This window comes from Tetrao urogallus (assembly GCF_951394365.1).
Source record: "Tetrao urogallus genome assembly, chromosome: 15".
Taxonomy (NCBI): Eukaryota; Metazoa; Chordata; class Aves; order Galliformes; family Phasianidae; genus Tetrao; species Tetrao urogallus.
In genome coordinates, this window is record NC_136828.1 from 14,911,200 (window position 1) to 14,927,558 (window position 16,359).

Here is a 16,359-nt window from a genome sequence, read left to right on the forward strand (position 1 = left end):
TGTGTAAAACTACTGGTGCAGTTATGAATGCAGAAGTTGTTAATAGTGTAAATACAAGATTTACAGTGACTCCTATGAAGTTTCATCATTATTTGGGAATAGCTTGGAATTTGAGGTTTTATAAGTACACAAGTAAAAATAGTGATGTTGGCATTCCAATTCTTTCTTCATAGTTACATGTAATGTAATATGATAAGAGGAGGCTTTTGAATTCAGTTATGATACAATAACTTTTTCTAATGCTGAAGCATTAAAAAAACTGTAGACTAAAAAGCACTCTGATGCTTTACAAAATTCTACCAAATTTATATGTAGATGCAATTGAAATTAGAAGAAGCCTGTATAAAAGATTAATATTAAAGTTAATGATACCTAAAACTCATGTATGTGATAAATTTCTGTGTTCCTCTGTTTCTGCACTAACACAAAGAGTTTGAGAACACCATTGGCACTTATGGTAGGCCTTGCACTTTTAATGCATGATTTTTTTATGCTGTACCTTATTGAATACAAGAGGTGGATTTAACGAGAGAGTTTACTCAGAATACTGTGGCTGCATTTCCTCGTGAGCCCATTAAATATCTTTAAATGCTCTCTTGAAAATTACTGGACTAACTTCTACATGCATTCTATTTCTTTAAATATTTTCCAAATGCTCTCAGTCTTTTGTAAGACTGACACATAGACACTAGATGTGGGAATCTATAATTTCTTTACTAAATGCAGATGTTAGGAGTTAGAGCTGTATCCTCCTTTTAGAGAACTGCACTGTGACACCACTATTTTTATTACAGTGGTCTGATTAAAAAACAAACAAAACCCACCTCCCTAAAACCTACATATTATGATTTCAATGTCTTTTCCAAGGCAATTTTTCATTTCTCTGTGCTGAAAAGTTATTTTTCCTGACTTACCTGTAGCTTCAATTGTTAAACTAAGTTTTGAGATGTAAAATGTCTAGTGAGTAGAGTAGCAGTTATAAATTAACCCAAAATTTGTGCAGCCATTTGTGTACTAGCTCTGATGACAGTTTTCTCTAATGTAGTGTTGCAGTTATAAATATCAAAGTAAACTGAGTAGGGCTTTAAATTTACTGCACGTTACGATTGATCTTCTATCCAGTATCAGATACTTAGTGATTGTGATGGATGGTTGTTAGAATGTCATTTGGCTGCAGAGGGTGTTGCTCTAATTATATGAGATTCAAATGTTTACAATTATTAATAGTATGTACAATTTAATTTTAAATATAGGAGCTGGCACATAAAAAAAATAAAAATTATGTGTTCTTCATAGAGGAGTACCATGATGTTACTAATGATGTATATCTAAACAAAGAGGTAAAAAGTACTTGCTGTGGAGCAGTGCCATTATAAGCTATGATTTGAGTTTGTTGGTTTTTTTTATTATTATTTTTTAATATAAAATAGTTACTCTCTCATGCAGCCTATTGTTTGCATTCTGCATAACAAAGATTAATACTAAATAGAAGCTGGCAACTTGATTGTTAGCAGTTAAACATTAACAGATGTTTAGTGTTATCTTAATTTCCTGGTGTCCTTGTCAGTTGTAGCTCAATGCAGCACAAAGTCCATGCAAGGAACATTTACACTGTTGATTGCAAAGAACTTGCACACACATAGGAGTGTGTGTAATTGCATGCTTTACACAGCTTTATGTCTAGATTCCCTCAGACCTAAAGGCCAGTCTCTGGCTGTTCAAATACAGCCAACGTTTCCTGTAACCAAGTTTCAGCTTCTTGTTGCCTATACACCAGTCTTTTGTAGCTGGCTAAGCCTTAATGCTAGCTTAAAAGAATACTTCCTGATGTGAGTACTAAAGGATCGTGTAACTCTCTAATGTATGAGCACACAGCAGGGTTAAATGCTTGCTGTTAGGTTCTTTAGATATGCGCTATATGCATGGCTTATTTTCCTTCAATAGGAACATCTTATCCATGGAGAAACTAAATGAAAGTTACTAACGAATTTTCTAACAATCTCTGATGGGACTGATGGGTTTTCTAGGGAGGAAAATTGTTGAGGATGAGCTACTTGTTACAGAGGTGGCCAACCCAGAGGATCAGCGGATGCTACAGCTGGAGAAGGGCTGAGATTAGTCATTTTGTTGCTGTAGCTCGTCTGTGTGAGCTACGGAACAGTGAAGTGTTTGGCTGAATTGATGAAGGTTGAGAGCACTCTGAACATTACGAACTATAAAGGAATATATGTGTTTTCATTTGTACTTTTCCAGGGTGTTCTGTGAAAGTTAATCAACGTTTTCATCTTTTTTAGTTCCTTTTGAATTATGGTTATATCCTTCAACTGAATATGTTTGAGAGCATTGAGGAATGGGACTCCATCTATGCATGCAGTGCCTAGTGGTGGGAGAGGAGAAGCTGTTCCTGCACTGAGACAGGAATGTCGATGGGGTGTTTTGTTGAGCGTGTTTGGAGAACGATGGCAAAGATGAAAAGTTTCTGGAAGATGCAACCATCTTTTGGTCCTATCAGGTGCCTGATAGCTTCCCAGGATCAAATTCTGTTTTGTTCAGATGGCATTCAGGTCTTCTTCAGCGTGACTCCATTGTTAGGATCGTCAGGGTTCCACTGCATTTTGTTTGCTTGTTTCCCCCTCTCAGTAAAATGACTGCTCCAGCGTGACACTGCGCTCAAATCTGGACCTTTGCTTTCCGAGGAAGCCCTACGTTGTAGCAGCAACCGCGCCTCCCTCGGTCCTCCCGCGCTACCTCCGCCGGAGTCGTTCCCGCCCTTCCAGCCTCGCCTCTCTATGGCGCGAGGGGAGGAGCGGTCCCCGCTTCCGGTGGGGCGCGGGCGCCCTTCTGCCGGTTGCGCCGTGTGGTAGCGTGGCGCGGAGGGCCGCCTGGGCCGCTAGCGGAGCACGTCGCCGTCCGCGAGACGAGGTGAAGTGCAGTGCGAGGGCTGGAGGGGCTGAGCCGGTTTCGCTTTTCTTCACGCGTGGAGCCGTGACCATGCTGGCGGGGGACGAGTTCATCAGTTCCCCGCCCAAGAAGACAGTGCGGTTCGGGGGTACGCTGACGGACATCCTGCTGAAGTACGAACGGGTGAGTGCGCGGCACGGGGCTAGGGCCCTCCGCGCGGGCGGCGTGTCCCGGTGAAAGCTCGTGCTGACCTGGCTCTGCCGCCTCGGAGGCTGCGGGCTGGTGCCGGGTGGTTCTGCTGTGCCAGTGGAAACTCTTCGCGAGCTCGGGCTTGTGTGGAGCAGCTGGGACGCAAATGTCTGCGGGGGGGCTGTTCCGCCTCTCGGGGGCGCATTCTGCTGCCGCTGCCTCTCGTGCTTTGCCACTCGGTTTCTTTGCGTTGTGATTAAATGCTCTTAGATTATTGAGATATGTTAATGAAGCATGGTGGTTTTTTTTTTTTTTATTTATGTATGTTTTTTGTATGTTTTTTTTTTCTAGAAGAATAATGAGCATAATTTATTTTTCTTTCCCGTGCCAGGGTGAAACCACTGACTTCGAGCTGTTAAAGCATCAGCTGTCAGATCCTGACATAAAGGTAAGTTGCCGGCATGGAGCCGATGGTTTAACACTCAGCTGTCTGAGTGTCACCACACAAGCCATTCTGGTGCTTAAAAGCAAATCCTTTGTTTTAAGCATTGGTTAACATATAACTGCTTTTTGCTTCATAGAAACTGTCAGAAGTAATGAAAAGCAGCTATTGTGTGTTTATGAGCAGACACATATCTCGTATGCAGAAACCTAATAAATGCTGTCTCATGCTTACTGACTTTGCTTTAGAGTGAGAAACTGTGCTTTTTGGTGAGATTTTTCTTCCAGATGTCACCTTTCTAGGTCTGTCTCTACGGATTCCGTAACATAGATAAAACCATAACTGCTGACTGTCAATGCCTTTATGTTGTGAGTTACTGCCTCCCTCAGCTCTCACTAAGAACTTAGTTAATTAAGCATTAAGATTCATATGTATCTAGCAGTTAGAGGAGTAGTTTCAGGGCTGTTTCTTACAGCTGTGGGTATCGATGGTGTTTTTGTATTTTTTTTTCCTTTTTTTATCTTTTAATTAAGTCACACAGTTGTCAGAAGAATGCTGCAGGAAGGATAATGTTATTGGATTTCCTTTTCTTTCTAAATAGAGTATTCTGTAAAATACATCTTTTTTAGCAGAACTTCTGGGGAGTATGACCAAAATCAGTATAAAAATTTCTCTGTGGAATTGGTTCTTACTTCAATACTTGACTATTCCTCTGCTTAAACTAAGAGCAAATACAAAAGGAAAGTAGGGTTCTAGGTGCCACAGATACGTTCTTTGTTAATGAGGTTTGCATACCTTACTCAGTTTGTCACTTAAACTTCCCTGCTGTTTGGCGAGTGTGTATTGTTGTGTTAAAGAATTTTCATCGGTGAAGGTGCGAGTTCAAGAAATTCCTTCTATGATTGTGTGAAAATAATTTCAATTTAGTGTCTTAATCTTTGACTTGTGATTCTATGGGCTTTGGTATTCAAAAAAATCTTATCGTTTTTGGTCCTGTTGTTTACTAAAATAGGCTTGTTATTTTTTTCCCTACTTATATTAAGGATGCACAGATCATTAACTGGCTGCATGAATTTCGATCTTCTGTCACATATCTGACCAAGGACTTTGAGCAACTGGTCAGCATTTTGCTGGTAAATACTCATTTATTATATAGGCAGGTTAAGAGTGTAGTACTCAAAACATCTGTTTGACACCTTGGTCTTTATTTACTTTCAGAAACTACCATGGTTGAGAAGAAGCCGAGAGGTAGTGGAAGAATATCTGGGTTTTCTTGGCAATCTGGTGTCAGCACAAACTGTCCATCTTAGGCCATGCCTGAGCATGATTGTATCCCAGTTCGTTCCTCGTAAGTTACTTTCCTCTTAATATTCTTACTTGTTTATCAAAATAATTATTTTGCATATAAATTCTGTATAATACATTACAATCTAATTGTTTTCTGTTGATTAATTTAACTTGAATGACTGAATTGCAATACCGACCATTTTATGTACCTAGACTTCAGAAGATCTAGTCTAAAGGGTTATTAAAACTCTTAACGGAGCCTGTTTATTGAAGAAGTTTAGGAAGGGAAAGAACTGTGTAATGTTACTACTGAAAAACAGAAGCTCTAATGATGATCATATCAGATGATCAAGAACCTCCTGGTTCTCTGATTAAAGCAATGTTTTTGACTGTTCTTAGAGAAACTCTTGTGGATAATTTTGGTGTTTTAGTCACACTGAAGACTGCTGTCCAGTGCACTTTGATTTAGTATTGGAGTTGTTACCTCATAAATTCCTCATGAGTATTCCAGTAACGATCTCATTTTTGGTAGCTCGAATAACCATCAGAGAAGATGATGTGGACATTTCAGATTCTGATGATGATGAAGAAAGTGAGTATAGAAGAAAATATGGCTTATGTATGCTTTTGTAATACTTCTACTAAAGAAATATATAATGCATGTTTCTTTATTTTTGCAAAATTACTTTACAGGAGTCAGTACAAAACTTTAGGAAGCAGTACATCCTTAAATTACCTAGTAAGGAATTTTTTTTATATTTGAATCAATGGTGTTGTGACTCAATCCTTGTTACTTGCAAAATACTGCTATTTGCTGCTGCACTATTTTTAAGATTCAGGCTGAGCATTTGGGAGTACATTCTTAGTCCTAGATTGTTTCAAAGCCAAGGGATGGTGAGGAGTGGTCTGCTTTCATTTTATTTACACAATGAAACTGGCTTGTTTAGGAAATTCTTAAGGCCTTTTGTTGTTGTCTGCTTGTAGTAAACTCAAATACAATTGATATAAATAATGAAAATGATTTGTGTATTGATTAGACAAATTGAATTCTTAAAAGATATTTAGCTATCTGTGTCTTTGTATCTTGAATGCTGTAATAAATTTCTCTTCAGCTTGGGTTGACGCAACTACTCTTCTGGTGTTCACTTGTGACACTGTTAGGATTTAAAGGAAAAAAAAAATCATAGAATCATAGAACAGTTTGGGTTGGAAGGGACCTTGAAGATCATCTAGTTCCAAACCCTCTGCTGTAGGAAGGGGCCCCTCCCTCTAGACCAGCTTGCTCAAAGCCTGTCCAGCCTGGCCTTGAATGCTTCCAGGAAGAGGGCATTCACAACCTCACTGGGCAACCTATTCCAGTGTCACACCACCCTCACTGTCAAGAATTTCTTCCTAATAGCTAGTCTAAATCTGCTCTCTTCCAGTTTAAAACCATCTCCCAAAATAAAGGCAGCTCACCACATTATTGCTAGAAAAGCCTAATTATTATTTGTGTTTTTGTTTTAACTCTTGCAAATAAGGCATAATTTTTTATTTTATCTAGTTTTCCACTTGTTTTTAACATGTTTTCTAATTTTTTTGGGGGGGGGAGGGGGGAGTGTATAAATTTGGGTTTCCAAGTTAGGCATTCGGTGTAAGTAGTATGGCAACAGTACCTGGCTTTGGTGATGGTGGCAAATTAAGACTTTGTTGGGATAACTTAAATTGTATTTGGAGTTAATTTTCATGGTAACTTTAGTAGTTGGGCAGTTCAACTTAAAATCAAAAACAATGCCAAAAAAAAAAAAAAGGAAAAAAAAGCCAACAACAAAATCTCAGTGAATACAGTCTCCTTGGGGATCTTTAAAATGTTTAATTGACATGAACTGTTTTAATTGATTCCTGAGTTAGCTTTCTGCAACCAAATGGATAATAGCACCTTCTTCTTTCTCTAGACCTTTCTGAAAATTTTGATACATGTCACAGAGCATTGCAGACTGTTGCAAAATATGTTCCTTCGTGAGTATTTAATTCTTTGGTTTCATCTGCTTTTTTTTTTTTTTTTTTCTTATACAGATATTAAGCTTGGTTATAAAGATAGTAAACAGGTCTTTTTTTTCCCCCTCCATATTGGAAATACAGTGCTTAATTTAATTGTGTGACATTTCGTAACATTCTGTAACTGATAGAATGTTATATCCAATCGTGAAATGTTAATAGACATCAGCAGCTGAGAGTCCTGTTAATAATAATAGCAAACACAAGGAAAGTCCTGCTTATAGCAGCACGCTTGAAGTAGCTTTTAACAAAGCCACAGTAAAAGTTTATTACCTGTGCAATAATAGAAAAAATTATATATAATTATTTATCTTAAAATAAGATTACTGTGAAATAATAAACTGATTCCAGTCTGTTTTTATAGTGCTGGAGCTTGCTCTCATGATAACAACCTATATATATATTTTTTTTCTCCACCCCACGCAGAACACTGCAGTTTCTTATGCCAATACTTGTGGAAAAATTTCCTTTCATTAATAAATCAGAAAGAACTCTGGTAAGAACTGTGAATATTACATTTATTTGTTCACTCACTTTTTAGTATAGGAAAACATTCTATGGTGTAACAATCAATTTGGTGGTATTTTATGCAGATTTTTGAATGTGGTGTTTAAAAATCTTGGGTTTTTACAAGAATTTGTCCATGTTTTTTTTTTTTACAAGAATGTCCATGTGTGTCTGTTTGTTGAAAGGTTGTCCAAACATGCCTGAGTTCCCTGTGCATAAGCATTATGCAGCTCTTTAATGAGATAATTGCATATCTTTTTCCACATGATTGTTTCCTTAATCAGTGCACAAGATGAACTTCTTTGACGATAAGTCTCCGAGTTGTATAGTAAGGAGAATGTAGGATACCTGTCTCAGTGTAAAAATTGGAAAGTATTCTTTGGAAGAACAAGGAATTTGATAAGCAGACAGAAAGATGGATGATATAGATGAAATCCAGTAGGGGTAGGGTACTACATTGTTCTATTACATCTCTGTTATGATGTTCCTGTGTGGTGGAAAGCAAGCTGGAAATAGTCATTCTGTTGGAGATACTTGGAAAAAAATTAGTTTTGACCTGTATCTGTCTCTTTAAATGACAAGTTAGGAAATGTATTTTGTAAAAATCCTTGAGAGAATGAAACTTTCACTTAACATTCTTATAGATATCTCTTAATTTTGTGTTACAGGAATGTTATGTTCATAACCTACTACGAGTTACAGTGTACCTTCCAACATTAAGGCTTCAGATTCTGGAACTCATTGTTGAAAAGCTATTAAAGTTGGATGTAAGTTTGTTCTGTATCATCTTTCAAGGAGGAATGGTGTTAAAATACTCTTCAGCATTAAGCTTAACGAAAATACGTTCCAGTAGTACTCACAAACTCAGGATCATCAGTATAGGGCTATTGTGGTTTAACATGGCAGACAGCTAAGCAGCACACAGCAGTTTGCTCACAGCCCTTGACTTTCTTATGGAATAGAGGAGAGAATCGTGGGCTGGGAGGGGTTGGGGAGTAAAAATCTTTACTACTTTGAGTAATCTGGTCTAGAGGAAGGTGTCCCTGCCTATAGTAGGGGGCTTGGAACTAGTTGATCTTAAAGAACCATTCCAATCCAGACCATTGTATGATTCTAAACAGGAATGTTTCATATTGCTGTCATGGTCTTATAAAAATTAATTTCTTATTTGTAGGTTAGTACACCCCAGCAAGATATTGAAGATGCTGAAGAAGCTGCTAATAACTCTGATAGTGAGGAAAAATCTACAGAGAAGGGACTTTTTGACATGGTTGGTTATTTTTTTTTTAGTAGAATTTTCACCTTTGAGGCAAAAATTTTCTTAGTTACACCTTATGCTTCTGAAACTGAAGCGTAATAATACATTGCTGCTTTGTTGATGCTGCTCTGTAAACAGGAAAAATTAAACAGTTTCAAGCCTAAGTAGCTGACAAATGATTAATGTCTTTTCCATGTGCTGAATTTAATGATATAAATATCCAGAATATGTACAGTACATCAGTTTTCCTACAAAAAAAATACAAGCAGTTGTATGTAAAGCTTATTAATTGTAATTGACTTAGTTTACAAAAATTGCTTAGACTGAACTGTATAGTTACTGCTTTTAAGAACAACAACAAAAACTTCACCGTGAACGTACAGATTTAGTTTCATTTTTCTCTATATAATTGTAATTAAGTTACCATTTATGACATCTTCCAGGAGGAAGATGAGGAAAGAAAAGAAAACAAAGTTGTCTCTCCCAGTAGTGAGAGAATGGCCCATCCACTTGCAGAGCGACTGGATATTTTGATGACCATTCTGTTTGCCTATATTAAAGACATTTGCCATGTGGATGGTAAGAATACAGGAACAATAAATTTGTTTTGCTAGCAAATAAGAAAAACATAAGAGGAATTCTCTTGAATTGCAGCAGGAGAAAGCAAGCCTTTATCCTTTAGTGGTAGAGTTCTGCTATTAGCACATTCCTGGCTTTGGCCAGTGTTTATTGGCTGAAGGTGCACAGGTTCGTTTATGACATTAACAGCCTGATCTTCAGTTGGAGACATTTTGAATGTATAAATATGGCACTGTACCCAAAATGTAGTGTGTCAGGGTATAAGAGTAAATAGTTTTCTTTTCTCATCGTGGTACTAAACTTCTCTGTGGGTCAGAAATACTTTCTAATTAACCAAAGTATTTTATCATTTTTTCTGCTGTACTGTTTTGAGAATTAGAACTGTGGATTCTTTGAACAGCATAAACACAAGGAGTAGGTTAGAAGAACCAGTTGAAATTGGTAAAGGACTTGTACTAAAGGAAAAACCTGATTTATTTATTTATTTATTTATTTATTAGAAACACAAATCTTACACTGGCACTTACTAAGGGGGGCTGAATGTTAGACTTATTTAGAATAGAATATTTAGAAAATTGCTTTATCATATTAGTGAGGCAGTTTTGTTTCTTAGTGTTTTCTTTTGCCTGTTCTGAAGTAGCACATTATTTCAAATTTTGCAGTCTATCAGTATTGCACATGCTTACATTCATGGATTTACTTCTTTTTACATTAGTTTATATGAAGAATAACTGAAATTCTGGAAGGTCTTAATACAAACATTTTATTTTAGTTGCCAGGTAAACTTACAAGTTAGCTTGTCAGTGGCTTTTTTGGTTTTTGTTTTTTTTTTTTAAACATATTTCTTCCTGATTCAGAAAGATAGAAATACCATTTTCACAACATGAGGGCAGGAAAAAACCTGATATGACTCATTTTTGTTTTCTTTTTGTTGCTGTGTAGGCAAGCTTGATATCAACAAGACAAAGGATTTGTATCGGGATCTCGTTTCTGTTTTTGATAAGCTCATTTTACCAACCCATGCTTCTTGTCATGTACAGTATTTCATATTTCACATCTGTAGCTTAAAATTGGTGAGTAGAAACTGTTCTTAAAATGATGTGTCTTTATACTTTGGCTTTTCTACAAAAGTTAGTTGCTTTTTTCCCTATAGTTCTACTATTACTGTACGTTTTTCTGAAGATTATACATCAGGACTTACTAGTATCCTTTTTCTCCTCCCCTTCTGTTATTCCTTTATTCAAATCCTGCTATATTTTCAGCCTTCCCCATGCTGTTCATAAATGTCAAGCAGCTCAAAACCAGCCCATTGTGAAGGAATGCAGTAATAGAGGTCTTTTGCAGAAGTCAGTTGGACTTTTAAACCTAAGGCATAGTGCTCTTGCAAATTTGATTGGCATCCAAAAACTGAGTGCATTGTTAGCTCTTCAATTTGGAATTTGTATTTACTGTTCAGCACCCTCCATTTTCCCATCTCTTAGGCAAAATGCTGTTCTTTCTCTAACATTCTAAAACAAAAACATCCGTACTTTTGGCATAAGATTAGCTGGAGATCCATTTAGCATTGTCCTTGAACTCTGACAGTGAATAGCAGATGCATTGCAAAGAATACTTGAGTATAGCGAGCATTGTCAGAATAGCATTTCAGCCTCTAACAATAGTTCAGTAACTTCCTGAACAGAAGTGACATTCCATCGCAAAGCATTGTGCGATGGGCAAATTCAAGGGGAAGATATCATATTGCTTTTTAAATTTTTTTAGTGATACAGATTTTGATATTGTGATCTTCCTGTGCCAACAAGTCCCAGAATGTAACTGTTTACAATGAAGAACCACTTTCTGTATTTCTCAAAGTTCAACTTCCTGCTGTTTTCATTGGATAACCCCTATTCCTTCTGTTACAAAGGCAGTTAACAGTTGCTTCCTGTTACCCTTGTTAATGTTTTTAAAGACTTCTATGGTTTGACTGTGGAAATTGTTGGAACTGAATATTAGAAATATATTATTGTCATTGCTATAACAACTCATGTTTTCTGTATATCTTCATTTCAGGGATTGGCTGAGGCATTTTTAGACCATCTCTGGAAAAAACTGCAAGATCCAAATAATCCTTCGGTGATCAGGCAAACTGCTGGGAGTTACATTGGCAGCTTCTTAGCAAGAGCTAAATTTATTCCAGTTGTGTATGTTGTTTTGATATAAGAGCATGGATAGGTTATGTTGACTTTGGGCTGAGTTACAGATACTCAGTATATTAGATATTCAGAAATATATTTTTAATGATCTGTGTTAAGTATTTTATACGGATTCTGAGACAGGAAACTCACGTGTTCAGCTGTTTTTGTGCATGTTGAAAATATTTCAGCAAAAGGATGAAAATCTTTGTATTTATGTATTCTGTATTTTTATGCTGTTAAAGGTGTGAGCTCAGTGACTTTAATGGTAAATTTAATTTGATATTGGAATTACTTGTTGGACATTGCTTATAGCTCAGCATTTATATTGTTTGTTGCACATGTCCGTGCAGTGTGCATTCTTGGATTCATCTCCTGGCATTTTGTGCTTTCACTGGGCTTTTCAGTACTGATATGTTGATTTGTTTCTTGCTGATATAAAGAAGAAAGCTCATAACAGAATCTATTTTTTCTAGTGATAATTTTCTTAATTACAGTTTTGTGACTGAGATCTTTGAATACTTGTTCAACATCTTTTCTATGCCATTTTAGAATCTATTTTTACACATTATTTTTCTTCATTATAGCACAGTAAAAGCATGCCTGGATCTGCTGGTTAATTGGATGCATAAATACATTGATAATCAGGATACAGGGGCTAATGCTTACTGTGATGTAGCTCTCCATGGGCCATTTTATTCCGCATGTCAGGCAGCATTCTATACGCTTATTTTCCGTCATAAGCAACTTTTGGATGGAAACTTAAGGAAAGGTGAGTATAACAGGTTTGAAAGGTGTTGGGATTCATTTGCAAGATTTACTGTGGATTTGTTTTTGTCATGGTTCTATGTTTTTCTGTTTTTTTTTTTTTATTATTATTATTTTATTTTTGGGTTTCAGTATTCCACATCAAAACATCATGTAGTGTACAGGGCATTAAAGTGTCACTGCCCCAATTCAAGTACCTATCCCTGTACATTACAGCAGTCACGGGATCTGGCCCTTCCGGGTGGGGGGGGCGCTCTCTTGCTGCCTTGCAGTGGGTGCTGGAGGGTGCTTTCCTAGCCGTTCCAAGCTTTTCAGGTTTGAATCGGTCCCGGGAACTCTCTCTCTCATCTTGTCTGATTTATTAATCTCAATTTCAATTAAATTGTATATATTGTGTTATCTTGTATTCCGATATTATAGTAAAATAAGTTTTCCTCCATAGATTGTTGCCGCTGCTCTTTTCCTCCCTTCCTTCCTTCCCATTTTTTGTGGGACTGGGGTGGGGGGGGGAGGGCAGAGGCCTGTCGCCCCTGTCACGGACATAGATTGATCTGATCAACTCCGTGACAGTTTTTGATGGTAAATTCAGTCAAGTATTTGACAGATTTACATTGTACTCTAAATGGTAAGATAAGAAAGATAGCTTACACACCTGGGCTATCAACCTAAATAACCTTTTTTTTCTTCAGCAATGAAAGCAGTGCAGATAACTCTTTAACTTAGATTTCTGGCCCCAGTTGCTTGCTGAGCATGTTTGAATTCCAGCTGTGTTGAACTAGTGTGGTCTTCAGTTGATAACAGTCCATGAAGTCTCTGTCCTTCTCAGTTCCCATGTAAATGTAGTGTCTTTGGAAGGGTCTCTCAGCTGTGGCAATCTGCCGTAAATTGGAATAGCTTTTCTATTCAACAAGCTGTAGGCTAGATCACTACTCTAATAGAGAGATGTAGAATTTGCTTATCTGATCTTGTGCATGGTGATAAGACTGGAAATTCTTAAAAATTCAGCTAAGCTTATATGATGTATAACCTCTATATAATAGCTTTATTTGATAATTGTTCTTATTTTGAAGGTCTGTCATATCTGCAGAGTTTAAATTTTGAGCGCATTGTCATGTGTCAGCTAAACCCTCTGAAGATATGTATACCTTCTGTTGTAAACTTGTTTGCTGCCATTACAAGGTACCTTTTTTGTTTACTTTGTTTTCATCTAGATACCAGTTTATGGATGTGTGTGTATAATAACAGCAGTTATTTAGAACTTAAGATATGTAACACGAAGTATTCATTGTTATCCAAGAGAACACAGAATTTTGCCCATGTTCTACGTGGGATAAGTTCGTTTCTGGTTCAGTTTCAATTGAATCCTACAATACTGTAAAACTGTTTCACTGTTCAAGTATTGGTGCCAGTATGGTTCTAATTGGAGTAAAACTTGCAGGAGTGCAGAGAAAGAGAATAGATTCTAACGTACATCCCCTGTGGCTGTCTTGGAAACACCTAATACCAGTTCCAAAATGAAAGGTAGAAATGATGTTATTTAAAAATGACTTTTGTATGTGAATGTCTTCTGAAACATTTGCAATCTCTGTGCTAGAAATGCTTATCTTTCCCTTATTATCTTTTAAAGGAAGTACCAGCTGGTGTTCTGCTACACAATTATTGAGAGAAACAATCGGCAGTTTATACCAGTTGTTCGGAGTGGCACTGGGGGTGACTTTGTGCAGATGTGCACTAACCCACTTGACAGTTTCTTCCCCTTTGATCCCTATATGCTCAAAAGGTATAGTTGATAAATGGACAGTTCATATTTGTCTTGTAGCAAATAATAAGCTAAAATCTGGAAGAAACAAAACTGATTTTCTTACCTGAGCTTTAGTACTTCTTATGTTGTGTATCTTAATCTGTGATTATCTTTTAAAAGTTTGGAAAGGAATTTGAGGCAAGTGTAGTTGTTGAAAATGTCTAACTAGGGATTAGAAGACCTAATTGTATCAGAACTCCTTAAGCAAACAATTTTAATTTATGTTTATCAGCAAAGCTGATAAAGAGTAATCTTTCATGGAATTAATTGGAGATTATATAGGGACAGAGTTGTTTGTGAAATCCTGAAGATGGCTATCAGAATTCCAACCATTTATATTGGATTGTTAAAATCAAATCCATTTTACTGAATAAAATAACTCGCACTGTCTTTTAATTCCACTTTCAGATCAAAGAAGACCATTGATCCATTTTATCAGTTTTGGGAAGAACTGAGTGCTGAAGATTTAGAGAATCTGAAGAAGCCAATTAAAAGGGTAATCTGTTAAAAAATGCAATTCAGTAGCCACTCTGTCAGCTGCTTTCATTTGCTTAATTGGTTAGCTAGTGACTATAAGCATAGAAAACATGATAGACAGTGACTGGAATCAGATAGAAAACTTAAAAAATTGATCCAACCTTACTTTTCCTCTCTATGGAAGAGTGTGTATGGACACAACTGTTAGGAGCATCCACGTGGTGTATGTGCAGTCTTGTTACAGGGATCAATCTGCTTTGTAGATAGTTGCTTCATAATGAGTGTACATATAATTCTCTTGTCGTCCTAACTAATCATGACAGTTGTAGTACATCCCACGTTCTTCCACTGCTTCTACATAGTCTGTTTACCTTCTTGCAGAATGTCTATCCTTTTTCAACTTTTTGGTCAACTGTGTATTTCACAGAAGTGTAGAATGGCTTGAGTTGAAAGGGACCTCAAGGATCATGAAGCTCTAACCGCCTGCCATATGCGAGGCCATCAACCTCCATATCTAATACTAGACCAGGCTGTTTAGGGCCCCATCCAATCTGGCCTTGAACACTTCCAGGGACAGGGCATTCACAACCTCTCTGGACAGTCTGTTCCTGCACTTCACCACTCTCTTGGTAAAGAACTTGGCCCTGATAACCAACCTCAGTCTTCCCTCCTTCAACTTAAAGCCATTTCCCCTTTTCCTGCCTTATCGACCCTTTCAAAGAGTGGACTCCCCTCCTGTTAGTAGGCTCCCTTTAGGTACTGAAAGGCTGCAATGAGGTCACCCTGCAGCCTTCTCCAGGTTGAACAAGCCCAGCTTCCTCAGCCTGTCTTCATAGGATAGGTGCTCCAACCCTCTGATGATCTTCGTGGCCCTCCTCTAGTACCCTGTCTTTCTTGTAGTGGGGGCCCCAGACCTGGATGCAGTACTCCAGCTGGGGCCTCATGAGGGCAGAGTAGAGAGGGACAGTCACCTCCCTGTCCCTGCTGGCCACTCCTGAGAGCCCAGGATACCATTTGCTTTCCAAGCTGCAAGAGCACACAACTGGCTCACGTTAAGTTTTTCATTTCTTCCCTTTCTATGATAACATGGAAAAATATGGTGTTGTAGATTTGTAGGTGCCTTTTGTTAACTGGTAAGTTTATTGATTTTTACTCCAGTGTTTTGATAGGAGATTTGATGAATTTCAGAATTTATTTTGGAAATACCCTTTTTGGTTTTAGCAGTTTTTACTTCTGTCAAATAGAGACCTGGAATGTATTTTTGCTCTCACTGATCCTTTTCAATTCATGCAGGGTACTCCTGAAGATGAAGATGATGACTTTTTGAAAGGAGAAACCCCTCAAAATGAGGGTGTGGTTGAAATTACTCCAAATTCTTATGAGTCAAATACCCGGAGCCCAGTGAGCAGCACTGGCTCTCCTTCAGACTGTCATGCGCAATATCCACACTGACCTGGAGAACTAGAAGTGGAAGAGAAAATTGCGTGCTATTTTTTGCTCGCAAAGAGACTTTAGCTCGACTTTCTGAAATGGCAAATGCTTCATCATCAGTTTTCCATGGATATATTAAGATAAATTCAAATGCTGCTAGAAAAGTCTAGAGAATAAATAGGGTAATATTTTACAAATTTTATATTGAAATGTTTTTTATGACTTCTGGGTTTGTTTTTTTTTTTAATAGTTTTTCTTGACCTTTAAAGACTTTTGTTTATTAACATTTCTCTATGAAGTTTTACATATTGGGTGAAATTCTGATCTTCCTAATTTTTGATTTGTGTGACCAGAAATCCATTATCAGTATTTATAGATTCACAGGGTTGGAAGGGACCTCAAGGATCATGAATCTCCAACCCCCCTGCCATGTGCAGGGCCACCAACCTCCACATTCAATACTAGACCAGGCTGCCCAGGGCCCCATCCAATCTGGCCTTCAACACCT

At 37.5% G+C, this 16,359-nt stretch overlaps 1 protein-coding gene across 1 annotated transcript; it reads left to right on the forward strand.

The window, feature by feature from the left end:
* Window positions 1-2,991: 2,991 nt before the first annotated feature.
* Window positions 2,992-15,872, forward strand: RRN3 (RRN3 homolog, RNA polymerase I transcription factor; the record flags this gene model as incomplete). The annotated part of the gene is made up of 17 exons (XM_079542765.1): window positions 2,992-3,084; window positions 3,482-3,538; window positions 4,576-4,665; window positions 4,751-4,880; window positions 5,352-5,411; window positions 6,754-6,817; window positions 7,283-7,352; window positions 8,032-8,130; window positions 8,538-8,633; window positions 9,065-9,200; window positions 10,143-10,273; window positions 11,253-11,383; window positions 11,962-12,146; window positions 13,213-13,321; window positions 13,770-13,922; window positions 14,352-14,439; window positions 15,714-15,872. 17 exons carry the CDS (start codon window positions 2,992-2,994, stop codon window positions 15,870-15,872), a joined length of 1,851 nt encoding a protein of 616 aa, XP_079398891.1.
* Window positions 15,873-16,359: the final 487 nt, after the last annotated feature.